Raw genomic sequence first — 14,111 nt, 5'->3', positions numbered from 1 at the left:
TTTCCTTATCTGGCCATTGCTTACAAACTCAAAATAATTTCTCACCCCTCTCCATTAAGTCACTCCCAAAGATTTGCAATTCTCTCAATCCTTTTTTGAGCCTGGGATTTTTGCACATAGAATTTCTTCTGCCTATCTTTCTACACAAATTCCTGCTTTATCCTTCATGTTTCTGTTTAGATATAAGTCTCTCCAAAGAACCTTGTTTAGCCTATGTTACTGAGTTATTTATATGTGCTTCTATTGTACAATAAGCTTAAATTGTGGAATACTTATCACTCAACATATACTTGTTTTTCTTTTCATTAGACTGCAGGGACAAAGATTTTATCTTGGTTCACCAGTCTAACACAGGATGTAGTACATATTAGACATTCAACAAGTATGAGCAAATGAATGAAGAGCAATTACTGTGTTCAAAAATATGCTATCTATTAACTTGGGAAAACTTGTCAGTTAAAGAGATGAAATAAAAGATGACGTTTGACATTAAATACTTTTTTTATTTGTGTAGATTCAGGATACAAGTATAGTTTTGTTACATAGATATATTATGCAGTGGTGAAGTCTAGGCTTTTAGTGGACCCACCACCAAAATAGTGTACATTGTACCTAATAGGTAATTTGTCAGCCCTCACCCACTCCCACTTTTTACAGTACCCAATGTCTATTATTCTACTCTGTATGGCCACAGGTACCCATTGTTTAGCTCGCACTTATAAATGGGAACATGAGGTATTCGATTTTCTGTTTCTGAGTTACTCAGGATAATGCCCTCCAGTACCATCCAAGTTGCTGCAAAGGACATTATTTCATTCTTTTTTATGGCTGAGTAGTATTCCATGGTGTGTGTGCGTGTGTGTGTGTGTGTGTGCGCGCGTGTGTGTGTGTGTGTGTGTGTATACACCACATTTTCTTATCCGAACATTGGTTGATGGACACTTACATTGATTCTATACCTTCGCTATTGTAAATAGTGCTGTGAAAACATACAAGTACAGATATTTTTGTTCATCAGAGATATGGGTCTGTAGTTTTCTTTCGTTGTATCAGGGTGATATTGACTTTGGTATCAGGGTGACAATGGCTTTGTAGAATTACGGAGGATTCCCTCCTTCTTCATCTTTTGGAAGAGTGTCAGCAACACTGGTACCAGTTCTTTGTAGATCTGGAAGAATTCAGCTGTGAATCCATCTGGTCCAGGGCTTTCTTGGGGGGGAGATTTTTTATTACTGATTCAATCTCACTACTTGTTATTGGTCTGCTTATGGTTTTTATTTCTTCCTGAATCAAGCTTGGGAAGTTCTATGTTTCTGGGAATTTATCCATTTCCTCCGTGTTTTCTAGTTTGTGGGTATAGAGATGTTTATAGTAGTCTTGGATGATCTTTTGTATTTCTGTAGAATCAGTTGTAATGTCTTCTTTTTCATTTCTGATTGAGCTTATTTGAACCCTCTCTCTTCATCTGTCGATTTTGTTTATTTTTTCAGAGAACCAACATTTTGTTCCATTGATCCTTTGTCTTTTTTGGCCTTAATTTCATTTAGTTCTGCACTGATTTTTGTTATTTCTTTTATTCTGCTAGGTTTGAGTTTGGTTTGTTCTCATTTTTCTAGTTCATTGAGGTGCAATGTTAGGTCGTTAATTTGTGATCTTTCAATCTTTTTGATGTACGTATTTAATGCTATAAACTTCCCTCTTAGCAATGCTTTTTTTGTATCCCAGAGGCTTTGATGTGTTGTGTCACTTTTTTCTTTTCTTTCAAAGTTTATTTTAATTTCCATCTTGATTTCATCATTGACTCAAAGATCATTCAGGAGCAGGTTGTTTAATGTGTATGTATTTTCATAGTTTTGTTCCTCTTGGAATGGATTTCTAGTTTCATTCCACTGTCATCTGAGAAGATACTTGATACGATTTCAATTTTTAAAAATTTATTGAGACTTGCTTTGTGGCCTAACATATGGTCTATCTTGGAGAATGTTCCATGTACTTATAAGAATGTATACTCAGCAACTGTTGGGTAGAATGTTCTGGAAATGTCTATTAGGTCCATTTATTCTAGAATCCAGTTTAAGTCCAGTGTTTCTTTGTTGCTTTTCTACCTTGATGATCTGTCTAGTGCTCTCAGTGGGGTGTTAAAGTCCTCACTATTATTGTATTGTTGTCTATGTTTTTCTTAGGTCTAATAGTATTTGTTTTATGAATGTGGGGGTGCTCTGGTGTTGGGTTCATATATATTTAGGATTGTTGTACCTTCTTGTTCAATTGATCCCTTTATCATTATATAATGACCTTCTTTGTCCTTTTTTACTGTTATTGATACAAAGTCTGTTTTATCTGACATAAGTATAGCTACTCCTGTTTACTTTTGGTTTCCATTTGCATGAAATATCTTTTTTTTTTTTTTTTTTTTTTTTTTGAGACAGAGTCTCACTCTGTTGCCCGGGCTAGAGTGCCGTGGCATCAGCCTAGCTCACAGCAACCTCAAACTCCCGGGTTCAAGCAATTCTCCTGCCTCAGCCTCCCGAGTAGCTGGGACTACAGGCATGCACCACCATGCCCGGCTAATTTTTTCTCTCTATATATATTTTTAGTTGGCCAGATAATTTCTTTCTATTTTTAGTAGAGACGGGGGTCTCGCTCTTGCTCAGGCTGGTCTCGAACTCCTGACCTCGAGCGATCCACCCGCCTCGGCCTCCCAGAGTGCTAGGATTACAGGCGTGAGCCACCATGCCCAGCCTGCATGAAATATCTTTTCCACTCCTTTACCTTGAGTCTTTAAAACTCTTTATCGGCCAGCCTGCATGAAATATCTTTTCCACTCCTTTACCTTGAGTCTTTAAAACTCTTTATCAGCCGGGCGCGGTGGCTCACGCCTGTAATCCTAGCACTGTGGGAGGCCGAGGCGGGTGGATCGCTCAAGGTCAGGAGTTCGAGACCAGCCTGAGCAAGAGCGAGACCCCGTCTCTACTAAAAATAGAAAGAAATTATATGGACAACTAAAATATATATATACAAAAAATTAGCCGGGCATGGTGGCACATGCCTGTAGTCCCAGCTACTCGGGAGGTTGAGGCAGTAGGATCCCTTAAGCCCAGGAGTTTGAGGTTGCTGTGAGCTAGACTGACGCTACGGCACTCACTCTAGCCCGGGCAACAGAGTAAGACTCTGTCTCAAAAAAAAAAAAAAAAAACTCTTTATCACTCAAGTGAGTATATTATAGGCAACTCTACTATACTATAAACTACTAAATAGCAGGAACTATGTCTTTTTATTATGAGAATTAATGAATCCTCAATGGCAGTGTATAATTGAAGCACAGTACAAATTTAGGTGAATTAATGGAGTGGACCTGTCCAAGACGTGATAAGACCTCAAGTCTAGGTCTTCTCATTTTTGACCCCAAGTGGTTTCCATTGTGCTCTACTGTTTCCCCATGTCATGACCTTGATTTCTACATTCTGTAGCTTTTGGTCTTCTCCCATTGCCTAGAGCACCTTGGTTTGGGAAGGCTAGATCATATGTGACCATATTTTAAATTAAGTCATTGTAAGCCGAGTTTTTTTCTTAGATTGTAGCTAACCCTTCCATTCATGGCAGAGCTACTTATTATTTAAGAACTTCTCTGTCAGTGTGTGTATAAGAATTCTGGGTGGGAATAAACTCTTGTTTGTGATTAAACAGGAATCACACACCAGTGGAGCAAGAGTGTGAGCAAGCCTACTTCAGAAAAAGATGTGGCGACAGATTGCTGTACTACGAAACAGCATTCTGGCACATATGTCATGAAACAAAGTCATCAAAAATGCTTTCTGCTGAACTTGGTCCAAAACAACACACATATGAGATAAGAAATATTCAGAAAAAGTTCCTGAGGCATAGCTATTTTATCTCTCACTTTTTTATAGAGAAACACAAATGAAGTTCAGTTTTCAAAATGCACCTGATGGTAGAAATCAGATTCTCCCTGGAATTAGAAACTGTGCGAAGTTTCCTTCGGTTATTGATTAGAGACATTTTTCATAAACAATAAATTTCATTCTCTTTCACAAGATATTGTGGGCCACTATTCCAGAAATGACCCTGTGAGTCTCATATTAAACCTCCAGCAAATTATGGAAGTGGTTTTTATCATTGTTACAAGCTCCTTGCCATTAGAAAGGGACATAATAATTTTATTATAGCACATACTCTGGAAAAGACCATAAACTTTTAATAGACTTGTAAAAAGGGAGTGTAACCTTTTCAATATTCTGTCTCATCGTTGGATGAATCTATTCTACCTTCTCCTCACATATAATGGATGCCCTAGGGCCTAAGCAGTGGTTCTACACTCAGGAAGAAAATGTTCAGATTCAGCCTTTTCCCTGAATCTGAAGGTTACCATGATTTAGCACCTAAGAATACTTCCTGCCTAGCCTTTTTCTGACTTTTTTGTAGCTCTTCAACTTCCAATCTATAGACTTTGGTCTATTTATAGTTGTGATGACATTCTGACTTCATCTCTATAGTTTTCGTGTGAGGCTAAAAATAAGTCAACAGAAACATCATACAGTGTTTAATAACTGTTGGTTTTCACATGATAACACATTCGTTTTCACTATCATTAGGGATTATACTTTCTCAGTATGTTTTCCCCCTCTCCTAGAATGAGAAAAACAATGTCACTTCTGAAGGGCAGTATCAGTTTCTTTATCAATAAAGGTTCTACATTGAAAACACTCACAATGATGTAAGGATGGGTAGGAGTGCTTTAGAGCTGCCCTGGAACTTATATACATAGTGGTTAAGAGAAGATTCTGTCGTGACTGGCAAAAAATTTAAGTCTGGTTTGATTATTGGAGCAACATTACAGGTAGTCACACAGGGCAGGGATGCTAATCACCAAAGGAGTTATGTTTCCTAGAAATCAGCCAGTTTTATGGCCTCTATTTGCCTCAAGGCAAAGCCGTCTGACAGAGGTTCTCTCTTGACCTAATCCTATTCTTTTCCCCTTTTTATTCTTCCTCTTAGTATACAATTTGGTAAATTTTAATTGACAGAAAACCATAGTTCTGTCAAATTCAAAGTTCTCACTTGATTTCTTTGCTTATCTCTTAGGAGCAACACTAAAAGGGGAAAACATTACTTATTTTTTTTCTCCCATGGTTTATGGATTACATCCTAGACAGATGCCACAATTGGTAACTTCTTTCTTTCCAGGATGAAACATAAGAAAATAAAATACACCATCACAAATGCCTACTACTCTGAATTAAATAGGTGGATGTCACAATATCTAAAATATCACCTAGGAGAGAAGAAATAAAATCATATATTTGGAAGAACATGACAGGACACCTAAGCCATAACTCAGCCTTTCAGAGAGCATCATATGTGGAACGTTCTAGAAAAATAATTTCTGTTCCTTCCTCCTGTTTTAAAAGAATGGTCTTTCAGTTCAAGAGATTAACAGCACTCATGGTCTAAAGTGCTCAGGACAATATATGAAAAGAAAATCTGGAGCATGGACCCTACTAGTCAATAAAACAATTCAACCATTCCAGCTTTTGACACCTGAGACCTTTATATGTTCAGTGAATTCTGAATATCTTTTGAATTGAAATCAAGAAAAAAATTTGCTAAAAATAGGAACAAATGACTTAGTGTTTCAGTGAAGTACATATCCCTGCTATAAGTCACACAGGGAGAGGGGCCCCTAAAAGCGGGTGGCTAACTCTATCTACAACAAACATTTTGACAAGTTCCCACCAACATAATACATGGCAACAAAACAATCCAAATGTGATTCAAAAGATATCTTCACTTTAACAGCTGAGGCACTGGGCATGCAAAATGTAATGGAGTTATATTTTCTCTAGAAGGCAATTAGTAAATTGCTCACATTTTGCTGCTGAAAGAATACATCAGCATAAACAGATGGAAATTCAGAATTCTACAAATGGCAGATATTAGGAATTAGAGACATTGATTTAACTCTCACAAGCAAATGAAAGCCACAAAATATGAATTGCTCTTTCTATAATTAAACACATAATTAGAGTGCATCAAATTCCTACCCATTGTTGCTCACATTTCTTCCTCCGTCTTTCTAAATTTATATATTATACGTTCTGAGTCTAACAAAGCTACTTAGATAGAGTTCAACTCCACATTAAAAGGGTCTGCCATGACAGATAGATGGCACTAAACTATTTCTCAGATTAAGTCTGCCATGGGTCGCACAAGCTTTTCCACAGCATGACGCATGCTGCGATAATAAGAAATCCTAGGACTCAAAGAGCTAGTTCTTGTGTCAGGACAGATGGAGAGAACAGCTGAGGGAGGAATTCGGCCAGTTTGTTAACTCCATGTGAGTAGAACAAATCATATTTAAAAGAATTCATAGGAACATTTAGTCTGAAAAACAGAATTTAAACTACAGCAATTTTAGAATGGGGAGATAAGAATAATATTTCACGTTACAACATCACTCAGTAACCTCTTTCTTTGTCTTTCCACCGCCCGAAAACAAGAGGTCACCTGTGACCTGCACAAAAGTCATAGACCAAACTAGTGATGAGCATTTGGGAAATATTTAGAATGACTGTCAAATTTAAAATACATAAAAAATAGTATAACATAGTATGAAAATGAAATCACTAACATCTTAAATATCTCAGATATCACCGTTAATTATTCTCTTCCTTGCTGTGAAATGGGGTAGTTCATCCTACTTGTGGAAATATTTAAGGGAACTTAGATATAACTTTTGTCTTATACTTCTAAAATGCTAGAAGTAATCTGAGAAATCTTTTTGAAAATAATTTCTTTTATAAAAGCTCCAAATATGGCTTCCCTGAGAAAATTCAATTGATGTGCTTTATCAAATACAGCACTATGTCTAGTTGTAAATATGAAAAATTCTTTACAAGCTTTCCCAATTGAAATCTAAAGTAATCAATAAAAATGATTCAAAAAATCTAAAAAAAAAATAAAGAGGGAAATTATTTTACTAAAAAAGGAAGAAAAAAGTGGGTTCATATATATAGCATCAAGAAACAAACTGGTTGTATAATCTAAGGTCATACTGATAGCCATTGTGAAGTCCTCTTCTCTATTAGTAAAAAGCAATAGAGGCTTTTTCTACCCATGAAATATTAAAAGAAACTAGTTTTCTTATTGTTTTAATAAAGTTTTTCTTCTTTAATAAAAATTCTCAAATTTCTATTAAAAAATCCTTAAATAACTCAAGTTCTGCAGTTGATGTTTATTTAAATATTTAATAAGTGTTTTCTATAGTTTGAGAGTTGCTATTAAATTTTATATAATAAACTTCATATGCAAACTGACTTTCTTCTCAGGCAAACAAAAATAATGTCTATTAACTGTATTAAACATATGTCCATATCATGTGGGGAAAATCAGGGAACAAAAACAGTAGTTTCAGAACTTAAAGTGGATTTATTATTCAGAAACTGACTTGAGGACATGCCCTAACCTTTTGATATTACTCATCAAAGGAAAATGTCAATGACAAAGACTTCAATCCTCTTTCCTCCCGATGGGAGAGACAGAGTCTGGATAGAGTAGAGGGGCAGGTAATAGGCTTTTGACTCATGAATTTTATGAAAGTCCCTAGTGTGTCCTTTTGGCTTCTAGTCCTACTCAGTTTTCACCATGAGCTATGATTTGTCTGTGGAAGGAAAGTGTGAGAAGCGCATGCCTTACCGCCTCCACTTCAGCAGGGTCATACCAGACGTTGATGTAGGGATGCTGTAAGGCGTCGTCCACTGATATCCTTTTTGCTGGGTCAATCACTAGCATCTTTGACAACAAGTCCCTGGCTTGGCTGGCTGAAACAATGAATGAGAAAAACAAGTAGTGAGATTTTTATTTTAGTAAAGAAATTTGTTGAATGGAGAGAGAACTCAGAAGACAAAGAATCAAATCGTATCTTCCTTCCAAATAGTAGGTAAATTTCTTGATGTGCTGGAAAAGGAAATGCATTTTGCATGTGTCTCTAAGTCTAAGGCTTCATTTGGGGTTCTTTATGGGCCATGATGCTATGAGTATATGAGTATAATCATTTACTTAGATTTCTAAGAAAAATTCATCAACCCAGAAAATTTGTATAGGCAAAGTCATCTGCTTGGGAAATCTGTGTGAAAATAGGATGAAGAGCTTGGGAAAGGAAAATGAATGATGTTCAACAAATGTGTGGATGGCTGTTTGAAGTTAATCACTGTGTATGTTTTTATATTCTCATTCATCCAATGACATTATTAGAATTTGAGTATTCAAATTAACTTAAGAGATCACGTACTACAGATTTCCTATGTACCAAAAAACAACCTGAGGAATTGATGTGATAGAAATATTCAACTACTGAATTTTATTTTAACATTCTCTAATCATCAGTCATTTTTAATCCATGAAATCATGATTTGGTGAAATCAAGTAGCTAGAGACTGAAGCCAGTCCAATGCTATACCAGACACTAATGAAAAACTCTATATTATACACGTTCTCATGATTAATTTTATGGTTGTGGGCAAGAACAGTTATAAAATTATATGGTAATTATCAGTAAGCATATATGTTTATTTAATAACACTATTAAAAGACATTAATTTTACTTTCTAAAAATATATAAAATTTTATATAAAACCAGGTTTAAAGAGAAATAAGAAATATCCTACATCAATATTGTTACTCAACTTATTTGAAAGTAAAACAGTGAAAATATTCAATTACTTATTAATGGAAGTGTTTATATTGAGTAAAAAATATGTAGTCTCATTTACTACTCTATAATGAAAAGTGAGTGGTTAAGTACTTTATAAAAACAAATAAAAGAAACTCAGACACCTATATCTCCAAGATTTTACAACTAAAAACTTGTGTCAAAAATATTTTCTAAGTAATAAAAAGGACTGGAACAATGATTTCAATGTATATTATTTTGGTCTTTTAGAAGTACACTTCCAAAAATAAATTTAAGATTCCAAATAGACCTCCATGAGATAGTTAACCCACACTACTGTCACACACGTACCCTTTCCTCTGAATATCCAGAGAATTCTAGCATCTTTGATCACTCCCATTTGTAAGAAAAATCTTTTAATAAATATCTCTCCTTAATTTGAAGTAGTTCAAGTTCAAGAAATGATAAATGATTGAGGTGATAGGTATGCTAATACCTTGATTTGACTATTACGCATCGTATACATGTATTAAAATATCATTTTGAATCCCATAAGTATGTACAATTACATGTCAACTAAAAATAAAAAAAAATGACAGAGAGAGAGAGAGAGATCAATATTGTGTGCTTGTTTAACCCATCGCCTGTTTAGCACAGTGGTTCCCAAGCCATCCATGAAGGGCTTACCTTTGAGTTTGTTGTGCTCAGAGTCCGCTGGGAAGAGGGAATCTGGAAAGAGCTTGGGGAAGGTGAGTCCCGCATACTTGGGCCGATTCTCCACGTAGTTTCTTACTGTCGGTTGCAATTTCTTCATGAATTCTGGACATGGTGTTCCTAGTTGTTCAATTACCTTATTCCACTGGTCAATATCTGAGAATTGAATCGTTAAGGGAAAAAGGAAGTGCAGACCACTAGCTCCTGCCTTTCAATAGTCAGGCAGCTAACTCTTCTCTGGAATCCTCAACAGTCAACAAGTGGAGTTTAATAAGCAATAAAGAACAAAAATACATCAATCAGAATTGTCAGGCAATGAATCCTCTTGGAAGTTTAAATTCACTTTTGGAACTTACATACTTTTGGGGAACTAGAATTATTTAACAAAATAGGATATCATGAAATAGTCTTTGGGTTGTAAAGATAAAAAGTTATTCAGATAACACGAAAAGAATCTCTTACATTGAGATAAACTTCTATATAATCATGTGATTTAGAAGAAAAAATATGACACATGGTAGTGATATTTTTATCCTGAAGTTACCTCAATTATTTATATTTAAAAAATGACAAGTACACAAATAATTTAAATAAAATTCATTTACACTTTTCCTAAATTACCTTTAAAATTGTTTTACTCCTTCCCTAAAAATTTCAAAATTTCATCTGTTAATGTTTCCACTCATGTGCATTATATATGGGATCAATATAATTTTAATAGTGAAATAACTCATCAATTCTCTGACAAAGACCTAAAAATTATATTTATCAAAGTACTCACCTATTTAAAACCAATAGCTTTTACTTCTGATATCTGAATATTGTTTTCAATGCAATATGAGGGTGAACAGAGGGATATTCAACTTAACACAACAGATTTCCAACCAAGTACATCCAAGTTCAGTAAGTACATTAAGCATGGGGAATTCCACAGGAAAAATATTGCCTCTTTGAAAATTAATACTCTCAAAATTTGGAGCTAGCTCTTTTGACAGACATATCCACTGATTGAGATTCTCTTTTTCATCTACTGTTAATATTTGATATATTGATATCAGAGCTTTGAGAATGATAAATATCACCCATGAAAACTTTGAAGAATCAGCTTATTTCAAACATATTTCCCTGCCATGTGTTAGTGAATGACAGAGACCTTAGAAATTCTTCTTAACTCGCCACTGCAAGCCATGTTCTCTCCTACATTGTTTATTCTTCTACAACTCTATCCTTTGTGTTCAGTTAATTAATTCATTTCCACTAACGTAATATGTGACAGTTCAAAGACCCTTACCATACTATTACGTACTTAAGTTTATTTGGACTAAAAAAAGATTGACAGGCCTGATGAAAGACAAAATTAACTATATTGACAAATTAACAAAAACAAGCATATAGTGCAAATACAATAGATAGGATATTGAAAAAAGATAAAATCCAATTAATTCACAAATCGTCTTCTACCTCCCTTATAATCTAGCTGAATAAAACTTAAATTACTATATATATTTTCAGTTATTGGAATGAAAAAATGTATTACTATGGACTATTAAGAAATGAAATGAGGCTAGGAAAAACTGAGAACATTCTTTTACAAAATAGTAGCAATAATTAAACAAGAACATGCTTCAATAAAAGTTTATCTAAATTACTATGTGCATGAGAATATAGAGAATCACTGTAAATGAAGACAAATACTATATAAGGTTAAAGTTACAAGTTACTCTTAGACAAAAATCCACATTAATACTATGGATGTAGGCTTACCTATAACTACTTAGACATATTTAAATAGAAAATATTAGTGTAGTTAAATAAAACTCAAGTGCTTGTCATCGCAAATTATGAAAAGAGGCCTATTATTTAATACAGTTAGGTTACCATGCCCCACCAATCCATCTTTTAATCATTTGTCAGACTTCTTAGAACTCTAAAGTCTTGATGTTGAATTTAAAATAGAGGCAAAAAAAAAAAAATATATCAGATTTTCGGTAAAGAAGTCGTTTAACAAAATTGGCAAAATAATCCCAATACACTATTTAGCTAGAATTATAAAGTTATTCAGTAAAGAATTAATTGCTTTTCAAGTGGCATTCCCAGTCAGGCGTGGTTGCTCAATGCCTTTAATCCTAGCACTCTGGGAGGCCGAGGTGGGAGGATTGCTTGAGCTCAGTAGTTCGAGACCAGCCTGAGCGAGAGAGATCCCATCTCTACTAAAAATAGAAAAATTATCCTGGTGTCCTGACATGAACCTGTAGTCCCAGCTACTCAGGAGGTTGAGGCAGGCGGATCGCTTGAGCCCAGATGTTGAAGGTTGCAGTGAGCTATGATGACGCCACTGCACTACACGTGGGGTGACAGAGCGAGACTCCGTCTCAAAAAGAAAAAAAAAAAAGTAGCATTCCCAAAACAAAAAATGGTATTTTTACAGTAAAGTTTAAGGAGAGTCAAATATTCTAGAGTTTGTTAATAAGAATAGTTAAAATGTTTCTTTTAATCAATCATAATTAGTCTAAAGACACAGGGTACTTTCCTAGCTTAGATTGCTTTCAAGTGAAAACACTACTGTGTTCCTTGATGCAACAATTTACAAAAAGAAAAATGGGAAGACTATTATTATTATCAATGAAATAAATGTTCATATTGAAAAAAGAGGTATAGCCATCTTTAAAAGCCAGTGCCTTTGTTTTAACCAATATATTTCAAGTTTTTTCTTCCCATAAACATGTACACATTTAACTGGTAAGTACTTGGTTTCCAGATGTTCAAAGGACCCTAACATGAACAACTAGGTCTGACTTAGTTGCTGAGCACATGATTTTTCTTTATAATCACAATTAATCAAATATAAGCCAACACTGGAAGTCGTATCTCCTGTTTCCAAGTTCACTGCTTGTTCCAAGTATTTCCATAAGGAAAAGAGCAAATTTGGAATTAATGTGGTAAAAAATTTGTTTTAATTTGGCCATAAAATTGATTTTATGTTTTGTCACAGGCAACTTCCCTAAAGAATGTCCCTGAAGCTCCTTCACTAGGCTATCAGGTCAACATTTGCCCATAAAGAAAATTAATTTATATAGAAGTAAGGTGATTTTTAAAAGGACAAAAATCCTCAGATTTCCGCAATGATTACACTTTTTAAAATACATAAAATATTAATTAGATTTTAAGTGTTAAATATTAATAACATGGTAAACCTGTTTTTAAAAAGAATGGGCAAAATTATTTTTATAAAAGGATTTATTTGCTTTAGAATACCCATAAGTCATCATTTTCCTACCACAACAGGACTAAGGATCTGAATATTTAATAGACCCTAGACCTGTGCAGTTGTCAAAAAAGATAAACATTTATTTTTATATTTTTGATGTACTGTTTCAGCAAGTATCACCCTCAAAATAAATTATCAAAGGCATTGGGTACAAATGGAAAAATGACATTAAGAATTATCTGACAGAAAATTTCCTCAGATAATTCTAAATTCAGCAAATAAAATGTTATATTGTAAACGTTTCATTTTATAAGTAGAGTGTGATGACAGGTAATGTGCACATGTGATTACTAAGGTCTTCAATAAATACTACTGCAATAGGAGACTAAAACAAAGTAAGTGTGAACAGCAAAGATGAACACCTGAAATCCTCAGACTGAAAATTATTACAGTTAATATTGTCAGTTAGCTAAGAACTTACATTTCAAGCACTTCTCTTACTTTAGCTTCCTTGGTTGGGAAACTTTCTAAATTAATAATGCTTTGAACATAATGTATGAAAAAGTCAATCTTTGGGGCCTCTCATTTGCACAGACCCCTTTCAAGACTTATCCTTTTCTGGATATTTTGAGTCATAGTTATGAACACAATTTATGCTACGCACATTTAAGCCTTCAGAAGCTACTAAGCGTAATCATAAAGAGCTGTTTAATGACTTCATTCTACTGGGCCCTTTAAAGTACTATATCTTCTTTTTTATGTTTTCTCCTATCACTGATTAATTTTTGTTTTTATGAATGTAATTTCCAGAACTGATACCCTCATTTTTTTTTTTTTTTTACTTGCTTTCTACTCTGCTCTAGGCCTTATATCCAATCCTTGTGCAACAATGTTCTGACCTCTATTCACAACTTAAAGAATATCAGTGTTGGCCTCTATATTCTTAGCTATAACTTAAAGATAATATTGCCTAATAGCAATGTCTGTATAGAATTGTTCCAGGAGAGGATATTTTATCTTGCAAGCCAACCAGCTGCCTAGGCACAATGTTGAGTACGACTATATGGCTTTACGTTAGCTCTGTAGGAAAGAATGCTGTGATCAGTTAGTAGCATCTGCAATTAATGTGCAAAAAGGAAATGGAGGTACATCTGCCATGTGTTAGGTGTCATAATATGAAATTGTGGTTCCCCACCTTGACTATTCATAACATAGGGAACTTAGAAAAACACAGATCCCACTTCCCTTCTCATTGATCTACAAGAATCTGAGTCCACAGGTCTGGGCTGATATCATAAAAAACACCAACGCTAATTATAATCCAGATGGTCCTTGGATTATATTTTGAGAAATACTAATGTAGAATATACTAACAGTTTCTTGTGAGTTACTAAGTCTAGATGTAAGAATAAAGTACTCAGACGCTTCAGTTTTATGATGCAAATTAGAATAGGTTCAAATTCATCAAAAGATTATTCCACATCTATTTGCTACGGAAAA

General features: G+C 34.5%; 1 protein-coding gene across 4 annotated transcripts in view; it reads right to left on the bottom strand.

Moving 5' to 3' along the window:
• The window catches only part of MAPK10 (mitogen-activated protein kinase 10), a 96,911-nt gene that overhangs the window by 12,926 nt on the left and 69,874 nt on the right, over positions 1-14,111 (bottom strand). For 3 of the 4 annotated variants that reach the window (XM_069485539.1, XM_069485538.1, XM_069485540.1), the window contains 2 exons: positions 9,377-9,559; positions 7,714-7,838 (listed from right to left, as the gene is read on the bottom strand). In XM_069485539.1, the coding sequence (XP_069341640.1) occupies positions 7,714-7,838; positions 9,377-9,559 (308 nt within the window). The remainder of the gene's footprint in view (positions 1-7,713; positions 7,839-9,376; positions 9,560-14,111) is intronic. The other variant, XM_069485542.1, reaches the window with a different exon arrangement.

This window comes from Eulemur rufifrons, chromosome 13 (assembly GCF_041146395.1).
Source record: "Eulemur rufifrons isolate Redbay chromosome 13, OSU_ERuf_1, whole genome shotgun sequence".
NCBI lineage: Eukaryota > Metazoa > Chordata > Mammalia > Primates > Lemuridae > Eulemur > Eulemur rufifrons.
The sequence above is the reverse complement of the archived record's forward strand: the minus strand, read 5'-3'. Positions and strand labels throughout refer to the sequence as shown.